The sequence below is a fragment of the Haliaeetus leucocephalus genome, unplaced genomic scaffold, assembly GCF_000737465.1.
Source record: "Haliaeetus leucocephalus isolate CR32 unplaced genomic scaffold, Haliaeetus_leucocephalus-4.0 Scaffold140, whole genome shotgun sequence".
In the NCBI taxonomy this organism is placed as follows: Eukaryota; Metazoa; Chordata; class Aves; order Accipitriformes; family Accipitridae; genus Haliaeetus; species Haliaeetus leucocephalus.
In genome coordinates, this window is record NW_010972576.1 from 16,994,316 (window position 1) to 17,011,975 (window position 17,660).

General features: G+C 42.5%; 1 protein-coding gene across 1 annotated transcript in view; it reads left to right on the forward strand.

Moving 5' to 3' along the window:
* Positions 1 to 288: 288 nt before the first annotated feature.
* Positions 289 to 17,660, forward strand: part of LOC104827811 (transmembrane protease serine 11E-like) — a 44,668-nt gene continuing 27,296 nt past the window's right edge. The window contains exons 1-3 of the mRNA XM_010561064.1: positions 289 to 452; positions 8,263 to 8,384; positions 9,116 to 9,234. Of these exons, the coding sequence (XP_010559366.1) occupies positions 289 to 452; positions 8,263 to 8,384; positions 9,116 to 9,234 (405 nt within the window). The remainder of the gene's footprint in view (positions 453 to 8,262; positions 8,385 to 9,115; positions 9,235 to 17,660) is intronic.

A 17,660-nucleotide genomic window follows, 5' to 3' on the forward strand; every position in this document is an offset into this window, starting at 1 on the left:
GGGAGAGGGCCTGCTGTAGGGATACAAGTTGGACAGAAAGGGAGTGCTGGAAAAGGGAAATCTCACGCACTTCCTGTTCTGCTGTGGTGAAGAACAAGTCTTCTTGCCTCGGCCGGTTTATCTGCTCTGTCCATCTCTGCCTGGGGAACTCTTTGATGCGGAGCTGATCCGAAGGTTACAGTCTCCTTATCAACTCCATGCTTACCTCTGTTTGTTTTTATTCTGAAGTTCGCTCCCTCATTTTGCAATAACCCACAGGGTGCTGGGTGTTGCGCCAGCAGTGCCTCAATGAAGGATCTTCATTCAACACCTTTCCCTTCCCGTCACACCAATCAATGTGACTCCTGCGTTTTCCAGCAGCATTCGCTACACAGTCCAGACTTTAGTCAAGCCTTGGTTGGCGGTCAGAAAGGCTACCAGACCTACCGGGACCTACCATGGGATCTTCAAAAGTAGGTGGCCTGTTTTAACTCGGCAAGTCTGATTTGGGGTAATGGTGGTAAAGGGTACTGCCTATGGGACAGCTTTAGGACTTCAAGGACTTACATAGGTTCCAGAAAAGAAATCTGTTTGTTCTCTTGCCTGATCTTGGACCTCACTGCTCTATCTCTGCCCCTTTCATCCTTATAGACCTAGGGTGCATCATGGATCTGTCTGAAATGTGCAGCCTGAAAAGGGGCGATAGGCAGAGGGAAAGCAAAACAGCAAGTTGCCGGCTGAAAGGGAGGTTTTGGAGGTTGTGGTCTGGATGAAAAGAGTAACATATGGCTGGAGTGAGAAATGCAGAGGGAAATTCTTCCTTAGCATGGCCAGGAGCACAAAGATTTGCTTTCTATTTAGAAACATGATGTGATGGCTTAGGTTGGCATTTACCTCTCCTCCCTGTGATTGTCTTATCCTGTCCCCAGCAGGCTTTTATTGCAGCAATGCAGAATCCAGGAAGCTCTTTTGTGTAATAATCAAATGTTAATAACACGATTTTTGGAAACCATGGCTTTTGGTCAGGTCTAGTTGCAATATTATTTCCCCCAAACCCTACAAAAGGTTCCAGTTAAATCAGAGATGGCAGCACAACTACATAAGAAGAATGCTGTAGGTGTTCATCATTCCAGTTTTGACCCTAGTACTTTTAAGGAAGAGGTCGTGATTTCTAGGGCTTAATGACAAGGTGTTTTTAAGACAGTGCTGGAAATTTCAGAGTATTTTTACAAAAATAAGTCTCCCAGCTGCAACACTCTACTATGCTCTCTTGGGTCAGAGCAGGGATCTGGTCATAAAGGTACAGTGAGCCTCCTGGAATTTGTTGTTTCTGTTTAACACTCTGGCTCCTGATTCATGTGGCAGTAGGAGATGCTCAGTCTCCCTTGAGTTTGTTTTTTGCTGTTGCCTCAGCAACTGATGAAGTTTAAAAGTATGACCTCAGAAAAAAAATCCAAAAGAATCTGATTTTTTTTTTTTTAACACCCTAATGATTTGGCTGGATGGCTGGATTTTTGTGTGTGATTGCTGAAGACTACAATATTAGTCTCCTCTCTGGCATTGCTTTGATTGCAAGATGCTACTTATTTTTTCCATCCTCAGTATTTTTAAAAATCAGGGTTTTTTTTAATAATTTCTGGACACACTGAAATAGAAACATAAAACTTATTATTTTAGTCAATACAGTGTTGACTTTTGCCAGGAGAAGACTGACTTCAGCTTTTGGTTCTGTGCTCCTTAGCATTACCCTGCTCAATACCCAAAGATCCTCTGCCCTGTTTAATATCCATACCTTAAAAGCTATGCTGCTCGAACTGTCAGGGGAGGAAGAAATCCCCATCAGTTGTGAATACAAGTTTGTGCGTGTTACGTAAAGAGGGAAAACTAAGTGAGAGTTCTCTACCTAGCAGAATTGAAAAGCCATTCCTTTTTCTAGTTAGATGTAAATCTAGTCGCCGTGTCTTGTTGATATCGACAGTGGTGTAAATAATTTTAATAACAGTGTGCTAGAGGGTAGTTAAACAACATCTGAGTCCAGTTTGGTTGCCTCCTAGTTAGGAAATTATTTAGTTGTTTAAATAGTTGTTTAGATTATTATAAAATCTAAAGTGCATTAGGGGAAATCTGTGCTGGATAATTAAATATATACACATTTGGGAAGAGATAGAGACTGCTTGGTCTTAATCAAAGACCCTGTATAGCCTGTTAAATGTCCAGAGCTCTTCTCTGGGCAGGGATGTAGATGTGAGCGTGGAGCTGTAAGCCTTGCTTGTTGAGCACATCATGCTGTCTCTTATAAGAGTGGTGCTTCAGTATTAGCTTTATCCAGTTCCAAGATGCCTCTTTTCACAACATTTCAAGCTAAGTTGGAATGTGTGCTCCATAAAATCCTTCAGGAAGCAAAGTTGCTAAGGAAAACTGGGCGGAGTAGACAGCCTTGCTGGTCTCGTCCCTCTGTTGTGCTGTGCCCTGCAGTCTGGGAAGCAAATGCAGTTTCCTACCTGCAGCTTCCTCGTGAAGATCTTGTGCCCTGGCAGGGTGAGGTACGGAGTAGCTGGTGTTGTGTATGATAGTCTAAAAGTGAATATGTAGGTGGAAATGCAGTGCCACTTGCACCAATTTGTCATGCAGTAGGTGGGCAAAATGAGCGTAAATTATAGACTGCTGAGGTGTAGCAGGAACACTCATGTCCCATTGGCATTAGTGGGAGTTAACCTTGATTATTGCAGGAGGCAGATGTGGTTCCTGCGTGGTTCCAAACAGAAACCTATCCTGCTCAGTTTGCCCCAGAGTAGATCCTGATTCTGGGAAACCCCAGTGAAATACTTTTGATTCTGATACACACCACACCTGATTTGCCTCATATGGAATTTGTGTTTCCCTGCCACATTCACTCAGTTTCTGACCATTTTAGACAAGAAAACCAGAATGAGAAAGGATCTCTTCCTGAGCCTTAAAATCTAGTAATCTTCATTGACTGAGCAAGCCCCAGTGTAAACCCAGCAGCTTTTCTGGCCTCTGCTGTTTTTATTAGAAGTGCCTCACTTTATTTATTTTTCACAGACAGTTTTATGATTGGGCATTTTGGGTCAGCATAAGCTTTTAAAATCAAGTCATTCTGCTTCCACCACATACTCCTTCCATGTCTGTATTTCTGGTTACACAGAGATCTTAATTCTGAATGAAGTCGAGCTAACACAAAGCATGGGACGGCTTAATTTGACATGCTTCTGATACAAGACAATCTGAAAACTTCATGTGGACTGTGGACAGATTTGGTGATAACAGGGGGACATTTCATATCGAACTGAACATGGGAATTGTCCAGTTTCCCTGCCACTGGAGAAGTGCCTGGAGTTTCAGAGTCTCAGCTGAACCTCTTGTCTAAGGAACCTTCTCTAATTTCAGCAGCATTTCTCCCATGAAGAAATTTGTCCACCTCTGTTCAGTGAAAATAATTTTGCTAGATGACAGCATCCCATTGTTTATCTACTCAGCCTAGCAATTGTTTATTATATATAAAGTATAAAATACGGAAAAACTTGTTATTCAGCCAGAAATGTAAGCTTCCAAACTCCAGGAAAGGCTGGGTACTTTGGATCTGATTCTCAGTGGATATAAGCTGTCACAGATGCACACAAACTATCACAAAGGCAGAAGGGCTGGTCTGTTCTTTCAGACTTGCAGAACTCTTCAGGAGTGATGTAAGTATAGTTGTTCTACAGTGACATTTCACATACCAGTGAACAGATTTATCTCAGTAAACTTTAAAACACCATCACTGTCCTATTATGAGTATATTTATATATTACAATTATTGCTAAGGCCAATACAGTGGTTTTATCATTTTTTTTTCTGAAAGCACCTTAGTGAGAGAGAAGTACCGCACGTATTCTAAAATTGTGGAGAAAATTTGTCTGTCTAAGCATGCCTCTCTTATAGGACTAAAACCAAAGGACATTTAATAGCCCACAAGAGATCATCTCTAGGTGACTGTTTTGGGTTTGGCTGTTAGGCTGTCCTGTCAGCACCTTTCTTGAGCAGACACTTTCAGTGCGTGCATGCCAAAGCAGAGCTTGTGTTCTTTTCCATGCTGCATGCTGACTTAGCTAGACACTGCCTCTGATATGAAGCTCACTGCAGGTAATGGAGAGATTCCCACAGGTGTCAAAGCGTGCTTTCTGCCCTGGTGAGGAAGACCTTTGAGAGTCTTCCTCTGAAGCAGGTGGTTTGACTCATAGAAGGCAGTTTTAATTCTGCTTCTTTGCAAGAAGTGAATCTAAATTCCAGTAGGTAAAAGACACTCTTACTTCCTTTGTAAACTAACAGTTTCAGGCTGCAGTGAGGCAAGCGCATGCAAGATTTATTCAATGCAATGTTTATGATATGTTTATTGAAAGGTACCCTTAAAAAAACAAGTTAGGATATTAGGTAAGGTTTTTAATTTTTCCTTGAGACTGACTTTTTCCCCTCCGAAACTCCTCTGTTACTAAAAGTCAACAGACATTATTAGCTGTGTCCTTCTTACGTCTGCCTTGTAAAATGCATAAGGGGAGGCATCCCTCTTGCTCTTGCTCACGTTATTGGCGTGAGCTCCTTGTTGAGAAGAAGGTTCCTGGGAGGCCTCTTTGTGCTCATGATGGGTCGGAACACAAGTACAGAATAAAAGGCTTCACCTACTACCACTCAGGAAAGGTCTCAGCGGGTATTTCTAGGAAAATGCCAGCTGAATGTCAGTTGAAAAAGCCAAGACAGTGTTAGGAATTATTAGGTAACAAAGAGAGGACAACCAAGTAAAATTGTTATGTCAGTGTGGACAATTTTATATCAGTTTTTCTTGTTTCTCTTTATCAGCAAATATTTAACTCCTCTTCCTAACTGGACAAATCTTAATCTGGGATTTGGCAGTCTTTTGCCAAGAGAGAAAATCCAGTTCCTGATTGCAGTGTATTTAAGATTACTGCACGGGCATGGTCTCTAGGAAAGAGCAGAGTCTCTGGGGTAGAGGGGAGGACCACGTAGGCTGCAGGCAGAAGGGACCCTGACAGAAAGCCCACTGAGGGCAGTGGGAGGCTTCCAGCTGGTATTTGGTTCAGGCTTCAAATCTCCGTTTCTGCTCTGGAGGATTTCAGTGACCTTCTCAGCTGGAGTGTTTTTAATCCTGCTGTGCATTTCTAGGTTACGCTCCTTGTTCCCTCTCTGTTAAGCAGATAGTTCCAAAGTAGTCAGCAGGGACTGCTTGACTCCTGATCTGAGAAAATAAATTCCCACCGTTGAACTTTTATCAGCTCTCTGCAGAGTATTCAAGCTCTGATGGGTCATCATGTGCATCGAAGCTGTTTCAGTTCTGGGGTAGTTAACTTCTCTTGTGTGTATTGAATCCCTCTAAGTACTGTCCAACTTTACACAATGGGACATGTTGTCAGATGAAATAATTCATCTTTGAGGAATGAACCTCAGGAAACAGAGCAAAGCAGCAATAAAGCTCAAAGTTAATGGGAATGAAAAAATATTAGCCCAGCAATCTTTGTGGTTTTGTCTCACAGATACCTTTGAAAACTTGGATTTGAAATCCTCCTGGTGTGCTCAGTCTGCACGTCTATTCAAATGGGGAAGCATCCAGATGGTACAGCCTAACCAAGGACATTTTGCTCAAAAATACCTGTTGTTTTTAAAACTAGTTTGTTTTTTTTTTTAAACAAATTAGGAGCGGAAAGTAAACCTTAATAGTCATTTTGTCTTGTTATTTAAAAGGAAAGGGGAAAGTTTATTGAGAAAAAAAGGAAGAAAAAAGAAGACATCCCAAATTCTGAAACAGCCCCCCCCCTTAAGTGACTTTCTAAGATGTATTTATCAAACAGCTTCTCATCTGAGGAAATTCAGTTTAGAAGCTGACGGTGAGTCCCCTCTGCACCTCTTTGAAACGATGGTCTCAAACAGGTTTCATGAATTAAGTGAAAGTCACGTGTGTGAGTAAAATTATATGTGCGAGTTAACTGTTGTGGACTGGGTTTCTGTTTGCTAAGTGGTAAAATGGAACTTGAAAGGGAAGAAATAAAGAATAAGAGTTTAAAAAAATGTTATACTATGTAGAAAAGAACGCTGAAAAGGTTTCAAATTATATAGTACTTGATATTTAACTGTGTCCCAGCCATGTTACTTCTGGTCTGAAACCGCTCTTTCACTGGTATGAGAGGCAGTAATTTCTTCACGTTCACCGACTGCGGTGTGGAGGTGGCATTCAGCCTTTCAAATGGGCTTCTCAAACCCAGCATTTTGGTTTGGGGCAATGCCAGGATCATTATAGCTGAAAGACCTTCTGAGTGTTTTTCCTTCCGTGCTGCTTAAACAAAACAACTGCTTTTCAAATGAGAGTATCCACAAGAATGAATGTGAGTAGGTTGTGTCAAGTTAAATGTGGTTTTTTGTTTGTTTTGTTGTTTTTTCTTGTAACTTAGTCTCAGTTTTGCAAAGCATATAAGCCATGCAAAGGACTACCAGCTGGAGTAGCGGGAAAAAAACCCCCAACAAACCCACATGACAAATTAAAGCTGAACTCGCCACTGACTTCATGGTTTCACCTACAAGCTACTATTTAGAAATATTCTTCTTAATGAGGTAGAGTCCTGACTATTTATACCTGCATATTTTAATTTCTCCAGTTAAAGTTTTAAGGCAACTTCTATACAGTAGTTCCAGAAATAACTTTGGAGCTGCTCATCTCCAAACCCTTAATAGGACTGTTTAATTTCCATTTATTTTTTTTTCTGCTGTGGATTCACAGATGTATTTTGAAGCACACCAGATGAGATGATAGATTAATTAATAGCCATTTTAGAGGATAGCAGGAGTGAAGGAAATGCTAGCTAGGGGATCCAAGACAAGTCAGAACAGATATGAGTGACAAATGAGTATTCCCATTTTCACTCAATCAAATGTCACGATATTTAGCCTGAGTCAGTTGTTTTCCAAGCAGAAGTAATAAGGCCGTAATCATAAGGCTTTACAATGAAATTAAAATGAAATATCAGAACCTGCTCTGATATTTATATACAGTGCACAGTGTGCTTGTTCTCTCAAGCAGCTGCAGTGGTCTCTTGCAATTATTTTCAGCTTATTTTATTGTATTTAAACTTCTAGCTCATGAGGGATGTGTTCAGGAAGTGAGCTATGTGTACTTTGTTATGAATGTGGGAACTTGCTGAGATGCCTCATACCTTCAGGGGAGGATCCCTGCAGCCTGCTTTCCTGGGGGAGGCCGTACCTTAACCTGGAGGTGTACGTGTTTGCATGAGTGAGGTAGCTGGCTCTAGAGCGAAGGACTCCTTGCCAGAAACTATGGCTTCCTGTTCTGTATTTTGTAATGGCTGATAACATAATAGGAAATGGCTTTAAGGATCTTCAGATGTCTTTGAGTTTATAGCCAAAGGCAGAATTTGCTGTAAGTAACTTTTTTCAGGCAGTTTTTTGCCTAACTATACTAGTGACCTACTGACTGTTGGCTTGCCTTGAGTTAATTTGGATTAGCACCTGTGTAATTATGAGCATGGCAGAGAGAAGTATCTGGCAAGGCTTCCCAGCTATGTTCCCTGGTCTGCTCACATGTCCTTGCCCTTCCCTGTCACTCCATCACTTCAGCAAATACTGCTTAAAGCAGTGCTTGGCTTTTACTTTTAGATTTAGTCTGAGTAAAATAGGAAGCAGAGGCTGGCCCTCTGAAATCTCTTTATCTTTTTTGTCCAGCCCTGCTTTGCAGGCTGAAATGGACTGAGCAGCTTGGATAATGTATAGATATGTACTATATAAAGCATGGGATGCTTTTTTGCCAATTTTATTGCACAAAGCAGTTTTGGGAGCAGAGGTGCCAGTGTGTCTGTGGTAACTGATTTGTTTAAACAATTGAAAGCTGCCTGCATTGCTGTATGAAAGTTCACCTAGCTGAAAATGAAGTTTTATTCTTGCAAATTTCCAGTCAGGGATCACATAAGAAAGTATTTAGTGGGACTCCTATTTAATTTGGCCCATATAAGAAAAAAAACCCGCAAACGCTCAAACCCTGTCTGTGTTCTGTGACTTCTAGCATATCCCAACATCTATTTCAAAATAGTCTTGAGTCATGGTTTCATTTTCAAGGGTGTTGGGTGAGAAGTCAATTAATACTGCTGGGAAGAATCAGCTGATGTTGAGGAAGAAAACTTGAGCTTCATTTTGTGGAGGGGGGGGAGGATTAAATAGAAAAGGATCTCTTCTTAATCTTCTCCCCTTGTTCTTATTTTCCCCCAGAATTCACCAGCCAGTCATCAAAATAAGACATCTTGAGCCCTGGAAAATTGCTCTAATCGTTATTGGAACAGCAGTGGCAGCAGCTATCACCATTGGTCTCCTAGTTTATTTTCTGGCATATGGTAAGTTTTATGTAACATATCACTGTTCCTATGTTTAGTGCATTTCCTTTGTGCTTGTGGTGCCACACAATGCTGGGAGTTTGCTTTGATTAGTCTGTCTAAAGCTCATTTGGGGAAAAACCACCGGCTTTAGAGCTCTCTTTCCTTCCTCATTTAGCATCATTGCAGATCTCATAGGAACATTTCCTGCTGTGCAGGGTGGTTTAGGGCTGTGGTTTCTGTTGGCTTTTGCTTGCTTTCACTCCTTTCACATCTTCCTCATGATCTACTTCTGTGATGAGGTCAACACGCAAGCCTTCTGGTCTCCCTTATGCAAGTGACAAACAGCCTTCCACTTGTGCCTACCTGTGGTGTTTCTCTGTTCCTTTGCCCTCATCACCAGCAGCTGCCTGCCAGGGCTTGGCGTTGAGTGGGCATACAGGCCAGGAAGGAACGTAGCTGACCAGCAGGATTGCGATCCCGTGTGAGCCCACAGTGCTGTTGGCTGGGCCCAGATGTAACTTTTGGGACAACTGGGCTTTTTGTGCACTACTTGGCTTAGATCACTTAACTCAACTGAGTTCTTGCTCCTGGGCTCCTAGCTTTTGGAAGCTGTATTTGAATGGGTTGGATACAGTTGAAGGCTCATCCACTCCCTAGATGTCTGGGTATCAGTCAGCCCCAGGTGTTTCTCTAAAGTTCATTTGCCTTGGTGCTTTGAGTGTTGCCTGTTCCTCTTCTTTCCCCTACAGATCAGAAGCTGTTCTATTACAGTGGCAACATAAAAATCACCAACATCCGGTACAATAATGAATTGTCCAGACAGTCCTCAGGAAGGTTTAGAGACCTGAGCGAGAGGGTGGAGAGACTGGTAAGTTTGGACCATTGTGACTTTCTGTTATTAAGGACTGTGTGATAATACAGGAGTCATTAATATGAACAGCACACTCTTAGACCACAGGTGTCTGGTGTACCCTGAGCCCCCATGGTTAGCAGACCTGGGAAATGGATAGCATGAAAGTCATGATCATACCTGGCGGACCAGGCACTTGCCAGTCTGCTTGTTCCAGCATGTCACCTCTCTTTGTCCCTGAAGTGGATTGACAATAATCTCAGCTTCCTCTTATATCACTAATCTATGTGTGTTTTCTCTTTCCCTGCCCTAAGCCTGGCTTTGTGATTTATGCCCCAGTGTCTCTAAGGAAAGCATGCTTTTACGCCCTCTCCTTGGGTGTAAAGGGATGGAGAGGGATGGAGAACTCTACCTGTCAGGCTGTTGCTGTGTGTTGGGAAAAAAATACACAAGCCCTTTTCCTGTGCCTTTGGTACGTTTTATTGGGAAACCCTCCTACAAATAGCAGAGGCTGCTGAGTGGCTCTCAGTCATACAGTAGCTATGGAAATAAATAGACACATTGCAATTTCCTTTCTTGTTTTCTCTTTGAGACACTTCCCCACAGATGATAATTACAGAGTTCAGCTCTTTACAGCAATAAGCATGTGATTGTGCTTGTATCTTTTTGTGTTTCATTCATCAGAGTCCGATGTGTATCTCTTACCTCCTGTTTAGCAACCTTGCACAGATACTCAGTTAATAGGACAATCAATGCTGTGGTCCCCACTATCATTTAATTTAGGGCCATGCCACTTGTCCACAGCAAATTGTGAGCTGTGGTGAACATTGTTCTGGAGAAGTAGGGTGCTATATAGGGATTCAGCAGTACTAACGTCTCTTCCCAGCTCTACTGCTGAGAGCCTCGGAGATCTTAGTCAAGTTGTCCTCTTTTCTATATCTGTTTCCTTTCTGCCCTCTTTGCCTACCAGGGACTGTACCGTATTTCCCAAGATCTGCTCCTGGTGTATGTCTGTACGTATAGATTCTTACATAAGCTGCATTTACTTAGGTGCTGCCACTTTACAACTATTACCTAATAATTGCAGGCTTTTAACCTTGTGATATAGGACCTTGGAGAGGGAACATTCTCCCTGACCAAGAAGACATTGTGTATTGCTGAGGCAGGAGGAAGTCAAGGGCTGGGGAGAAGTCTGAGGATTAACTCTTCATTCAGTAAAGTTGCATCCCTTTCTCTCAGTCCATTCCCTCTTCATTTTTTTAAAAATGTGGCTCCTTTGGCAAAGAAATACTTATTTTAGCTAAGAAGTTCTTTCAAACAGAGTCCAATGCAGTCAGATTTCCTCTGAACGTGGCTATTAATTTAGATGCTTGAATGGAAGCCAGTGCTTTAGAAATCCTGTCTCCTCTATGAGTGTTGAGCACTTCTGACAGTAGTGACAGTAAATACCAGTGCTGGTTGAGCAGTGAGAACCCTTATTTCAGAGCACGTTAATTGTAACTGATAAGTAACACCATAAACATACAGAGAACTGTGTTGCCTTTCCTTCATTCCTGTGACTTTTCTTAAGAGCTGTCTTTAATTCAGCCATTAACTTCTACCTCCCTCTCTCAAATTTGGTGAGTTCTTTGCTGTAATTTTAGGTCAGCTGATATAAATGGCACGGGTTTATGTCTTTAGCTCCAGGTGTTCCATCTAACAAGGTTGTATGAGATTGAGAATTGTCCATAAGCTTATTTAAATTGACTCCATACACTAATGAATAACAGTATTTTCCTTGTAAGTCTGATTCTCTACAAGCAAAACTCAGCTTGTGGTGATAAAAATCAAAGCAATCTTTCCAAAGTCAGAAATATCCTCTTGACTTCTTGACAGCTCAGAACATCCACACTTCTATATTCATGGTTTTCATACCGCCTCTTTAACAGAGGATAGACTTGAGTTTTTTATCACATTTTCTGATTTGCCTGGGTTTACCAAAATCCTTTGCAGTCTTTCTCCAGCTGGTGTCAAGGTTTTGGGTGTCCAATCCTTCCCATCCTCATAGTAGTAACGATACCTTATGCTCAAGTTGTGTAACAGTGAGTCAATGCAGATAAATGCAATGTCTTTCACAATACTTGGTGCAAAGTGAACAGAAGTGAATCATCTCTGATAATCAGAAGCATTCAAATTACCTGAGTTAGTGCAACTCCCTGCCAAGTGCTCCCTTCTCTGATCCCTCCCTGATGAAGCCTCCTTTGTTTGTCCCCAGAACAACCCTGAAAGGAGCTCTTTTGAGAGTTGATATTTCACCAGAGAAAATGTTTTTCCTCCCATAGGGAAGTCATCCCAAGCCTTCCTTGGGACTGGCAGCAAACGTTCTGATGTTTTCTTTTGTTCAGTAGTAACACCCATTGTGTGAACGACATTCCTGACTCTCTTATCTCATTGAAAGTGGGAGGGAATGCAACGAGATCATGCCAGAGAGCTGATGAAGCTGGTGCACTAGTCAACATCTCAGGGCTGACTGGAAAGTCTGGAAAATGTCTTGTGGGGTGGAGCTGGGGGGACTGAGGAACAGATGATGAAATGTCTTTGTTCCTTGCCTGGCTTCCTGCAAGTGGTTGTGAGGGTTCCCTTTGTGTTCTCTTGAAAACCAAACCAGACTGAATGCCACTGCGGAAAGAGATGTTCCAGCTCACCAGAGCCTCCTCATTTTTCTAGCTGGACCAGTCGTCCTTCCCTTGCCAAGCTAAAATGCACTGTGCCAGACGATTCCTTCTTGCATGGATAAAAAGGGCACAGTCACAGCTTTCATGGCTCCTTCCCCAAGGAGCCTCTATTTTATAGTGGGTTCACTTAATGCTTGGCTGATATCCACAACTTTTACCCACTGTTTTTCTCCAACTCCTGCACCAGAACTGGATTTTTTTTTCTTCTCCCACAAAATGTATTCATTCTTTTGGATTTCCCAAGAATGCCTTGGAGGCCCTAACTGCCCTCTTACTAACAGCATCCCAGGGGAGATTTCCAAGGCCCTGCTCTAAGCTTTGCTTTTTCAGCCCTTCTGGCACCCCAAAGTGAGGAGAGAGCTGAGACAGCCAGCTCAAGATAGACCTGGGTGTTGGAATGATCCCAGTTGCCTGCTCTGTGCGCAGGGAGGAGGGTGGAGGGGCTTTGTGTCCAGTGTGGAAAGTCATCTTTGACCCCAAGGTAAGCAGGTGTGCACTCAGAAGAGCTCGAAATTAGTGCCTCATCAAGCCCATCTTAATGAGAATTGTCTTGGCTGAAGGCTGGCCAAGTGTCTAGTTGTGCGAGAGCGGTGGATACCAAGCAGCCACAGCAGGTTACCCCTTCAGTACATGGCTGGTTGCTAAATAGAAATGGACACCAGCCTTTACCCTGCCCACCAGTGACTTGCAAATGTACCTGTCTGTTCTTTTTACCACTACAATAACTTTCTGATACTTTCTCCTAGATGTTGTGGACTTTCCCCTCTTCAAGGACAACCTATGCCACCTTTCTCCTTACGCTAGTATCTCCCTGTCTCCTTCTCCTCTGGCCAGAGCTGTTCCCAGCCCTGCTGTCAGGCTGCTTCTCCCTGTCCTAGTCCATGTGTCTTTGTGGACTCTTGCATTAGACACTGTACCCTCCCCTGTCTATTATCCCCTACTCCTTCCTGCTCCCATGTGATGGTAAGCCAGGCTGTGGTTTGGGTGGATGGATGCTTCTCAGGTATGAGTGTAGCATGGCTCCCTCCTTGGCTAATTGGGTGGCTGGGGGAGAGGCAAGGTGTTTGTTTCCTCTCCGTGAGTGCCTCGAGCTACGGAATGGACTGGCATGGATTTGCCCTGTCGTCTCATCATCCGCAAGGCACCTGGGCTCTTCCCCTATCCTTCCACCGTCTGAAACCAACACAGAACTGGGTCTGGGCAGAGTGTTTGGGGATTGTATTAAGAGGATACCTGGGTAATTCCCTGGGGAAACTACTGCCTATCCCAATATTTCTACTGAAGTAATGGAATTTCAAGTGATTCTTGCCTCAGGACTCAGTGTTGTGTGTCAGGACATCTCTCTTAGAAACAGACATTTTGCTTCAGTGACTTCAAGTGATAAGAGAATCTTCTGTGCCTTAAGTGCAGACATTGGGGAAAGTTTTTAATGAATACAGCTGTTGAAGTTTGTCCTGCCTGATAGAATTGAATTAGTGTGGGTTTAATTTAGAAATAGTGTCTCTATTGGGTATGGCAGAGACACTTGTGATACCACAGGAAAGTGCTGCAGAATAGTTCTGATAACTGCCTGTTCTTGGTTGGTTTAAGGACTCAACTGATGAGTCCCCGTACTGGAGCTGGTAAGGAAGGAGGCAGTTTTCTCCCCTGGCAGACGATGATATTAGAGGTTGTTAACACATTTCTCTCACTATGAGGAGAGAGAAGCAGAGGGGCAGGCAGGTGCCGTGCATCTCCTCCTCACCCCCCCATTCTTTGTGCTGCTAAGGTGAGTGAGGATCCCAAGAACTGTCAAGCGCAGCATTTGGTACTCAGTAGTTCTCTGCAGCTCTGCACCATCCCTGCCACTTTGTGGCTCACAACTGGGCCTTGTTAGCTGAATCCAATGCCTCTGCTTAGCGGCCTCCTGGGCCACCACCACAAAGGACACCAGTGGGTTGCAATGGGAGCTCACTTTGTCCTCTGCATCCTCAGTGGTGCAGATTCTCAGCTGCTTCAGCACAATTCAATTACAACCAAAGCACCCCAGTTTCCCAGCCCCCAGGCACTGATGTCTCCTCTCTGCAGACAGGGAACTGAGTTGAAAGGCCAAATCCATAAAGCCACTTCAGCACCTGAGAAGAGATCCCCAGAGATAGGAAAGAATTTTTCAAGTGCCTATGGGTGGATAATCAGGAAAGGACCCACTAAGTTCCTTTGGCACAGTCAGGTTTTATTCACTCTCATCAGGGTACTTGAGTTGCTTTGTGTTTGTTCTCTCTTAATTCCCATGTAGACACTTATGCTTCCATGGAAAGCAGAGCTTTAACACCTGATAACCTTGTTTGGTGGACGGGTTAGCCTTCAACAGAATGCTTGTAACTGACAGACACGCTACTTTATACCCAGTGAATAAGCTTGCAGCCATCCTGATATTAGGAAGGACCTTGTATCATTTGAATTGTGAATAGCTTACTGTCACATCTGCAGGGCCAAAGCCTGAAGTACTGGCTAAAGTTTCCATCTGAGCAGAACTCAAAGGAAGCCTAGCTGAAAAGACGACCAGCAGCAGTGAGTGAGTAGATGAGACTGCTGTTTTATGACATGTGGCCTTTTTAGGGTCAGACGTGACTCAAGTCTTCCTGAGGAGCAGAAGTGTGCATGTGTGTATTTGGAAGAGAGAGGGAGGTGCAATACAAATTACTTCAGAGCCAAGAGCTATCTGCTGGCTGAATCTGTACACAAGGTGTGTTTGTCACACCTTCCATGTTGGTGTTAAGGTAAAGCTCAGAAGCATGTGGCTTGCTCCATCAGTGCCTTATGGTCCTTGGGTCAGGAGGTTAACTCAGTAGGAGCAGATCTCCAAGACAGAAGTTTTTTGTAACACTCCTAAAGACTATTTGCTCTGGGAGACCAGACTGTGAGGACCAATTTAGAGGTGATAACTGAACATGCCCCAAGAAAAGGGAGTGTGCTGAAGTTTAAGGGAGTCTAACATGACTCTCTTTTCTACAGCAAGTTGAAAAGTGCAAGTATTTACAAGTATCATGGAGCTTCATTTGCTGTATGTGTGCTGTTTGCTCCCCCCTCCCAAACACTTCTTGTCACCTCTCAGCCCCTGAAAGAAAAGAAAATTGAAGGTAAATTGGACAGATCACAGAAAGATAAATTATGGTAGCTGCAGCAGCCAAATTTTTCCAAGGACTTTTCCAAGTCTTGCAGCACCCGGACCAAACTGAGTAAGGATGTTCCTGGTTGTAGTAAGTTTCAAAAGAGATTTGGTAGTGTTTTCAGATACGGATCCCAAAATTTAAACACTAAGTCCTTATTTAAACCCAAGCAGTCCTAGGCTCTGTATGGTCTCCCTCAAGTACTTGCTTATTACTGATATAAGGTGAAAAGAATGGAACGTTTATTGAAAGTTTTTCTTGTTCTTCACTGAAGGTAATTTTATTTAAAAGTGCATCTATAGTACAAAAGCCAGAAAAATGAATCTTTTTAAAGCTTTTTAATACTCTCCTTTTTTTCTTGTTCTGCAAAATAATGTTGTAAAATGGACAAAAAAAGTCTTTTATCTATGCAAAAAAGATCTTTAAGATTAAGGAGCATTTTGAGAAAAAAATATGCTAAAATAAATCTAGGGCATTTGACAACTTCTGCTTTAAAAGCTTTATTTTAAACGAATGATTCTCGCAAATAGGAAATACTGTCCTTGGACTACCATGGTACAATAAGGGTGCCCTCTATGGGTGACTGGGGCTAGAAACAGAGCAGAAAGCATCTTTCCACAGTAATTCAGCCAACTGGGAAACATGGCAATGTAACAGTGGCCAAGATGACAGTGTGGCGGCTTGCTTGTTTAGCTCTAGAATTAGAAGTTGACAGCATACTTGACTGTCCGTGTGTATGTATACAGGTGTGGCCTTAAAGATATAGGTGAAATGCTGTACACCGAGAGAGGAAATAACTCACAGAAAGCACTTGCATCTCATTTGTGATGCTTTTTTCAGAAATTCCTATTGAAATCAAAAGAAGAAAAAGACCACTGGCCTAGGCATAAATGGCATTGATTTAAAAACTGAGATGCTTTCTTGCTTTAACTTTTGTTTCCAGGTTTTCCTGTTTCCACAGGTCACAGTAGCACAGGGAACTAGAAAAATATTGAGGGAAAAGTACAAAGTAGTTTTTAATGCTGGCATGAGTTAATGCAGTGTAGTGCATAAATCTGTAGCTTAGTGTTTTTCCTCACCTGTAAGATCTCATACTGTCAGCATGCTCTACCTAAACAGCATGAATTTCCAGGATGAAATGGTTAGTTATCAACAATGCGCCCAATATCCAACTTTTTTCTAACTTAAATTCAATGATCCTTCAACTTCATTGATTCTTTGACTTATTAATACAATGTAATTTTTTCAAGTAATAGGCATACAGGCTGATTTTTTTTTCTCATTTTTTTCTTGGTTCATCAAGGCAGAAGGTCTAATAAGCATGTACAAAGCCAGGAAAATCATAAGAAGACACCCCCCTACTCCTCCACCCACCCCCCCCCAACAAGTAACTCTAATCCAGATCCAGTGTGTGGCAAGAAAAGCTATAAAATGCGCACAAGGAAAATGGATGTGAACCTGAGCTGGAAAAAGGAATTCAAAATGGAATAAAGGGCACTTATCAATAGTGTGTGTGATTAAGGGTAGAATCTTATCTTAATTATAGACCCGCAATCCAGAATTACTGCATTGTTTACAGGTAATTAAATCAATGAAGTGATTTAAGATGTGAACTGGTGTCACCGAGATAAAAATCTGGCCGGTCAAGAGAGTGGTTGTTTAGAACATGGTGTCAAAAGCGAGAATCCAAATTCAGTACTGAACTTGCACGGTTGATGGTATTCGGGCACTTGTAACCTGAATACATCACCATTGATCTTCCTTAGATTTCATAAAACTATTCTTTTCCTAAGGGCTATTCACTCCTGTATTTCAGCTCCTTACCTCTAAGTGTTGCGTAAAAAAACCAGAGGGTGCAGAGTAATTTTCCTGGGAAAACCATACTTTTTGGGAAAAAAAACCCAAACCAAAATACGCAAAAGCCCTTCTCTGGATATTGACCCAGATGGTGTTCTCTCCAAAGTTGATTTTCTCTCCAAAAGTTGGAAAATCTCCTTCCTAAGTGGACAAAATTTCAATGGCAGTGTGAAAGTTTTAGGAAGGTAATTATGGACAATTGAAAGCAGGGAGTAGGAATGGGAATACTTAGGTGACCTTAATTCCAGCTCTAATGAAACTCTCATGCCATTACATGCCTTTGAGATTGGTTGCACGAGGCATAAGCATGGTACTTTAAATCCTGACATTATCCCGTGTATTAGTCCTCTTAATTTCTTTTATCCAAAAGCCCAATCTTTTTAGGAACCAATGTACAAGGTCAGTTATTTCTCTTTTGCCTCCAAGAACCATCCAGCTGAGCTCCTTATTTTAGTGCAAAGTTGGATAGTGCTTACTCACCTTCCAGCTTTAGCAGTCCAGTTAGTTTAAATTCTGTGAAGAATTTGTGATACCATTTGCATATGTATAGGATCACACTGCTCTTGCCTGCCATGACACATGCTTTCTTTGTGTACGTATGGTTTCTGATGGGAAGGTTTCTGATCTTCTGCTTTGCTGGAGGCCCCAAGATCGTTACACTTGCTCTCCTTCAGGCCCATTTTCTTTGCCTCGGGAAAGCACTGTGGCTGTAGGGCTGTCGCTG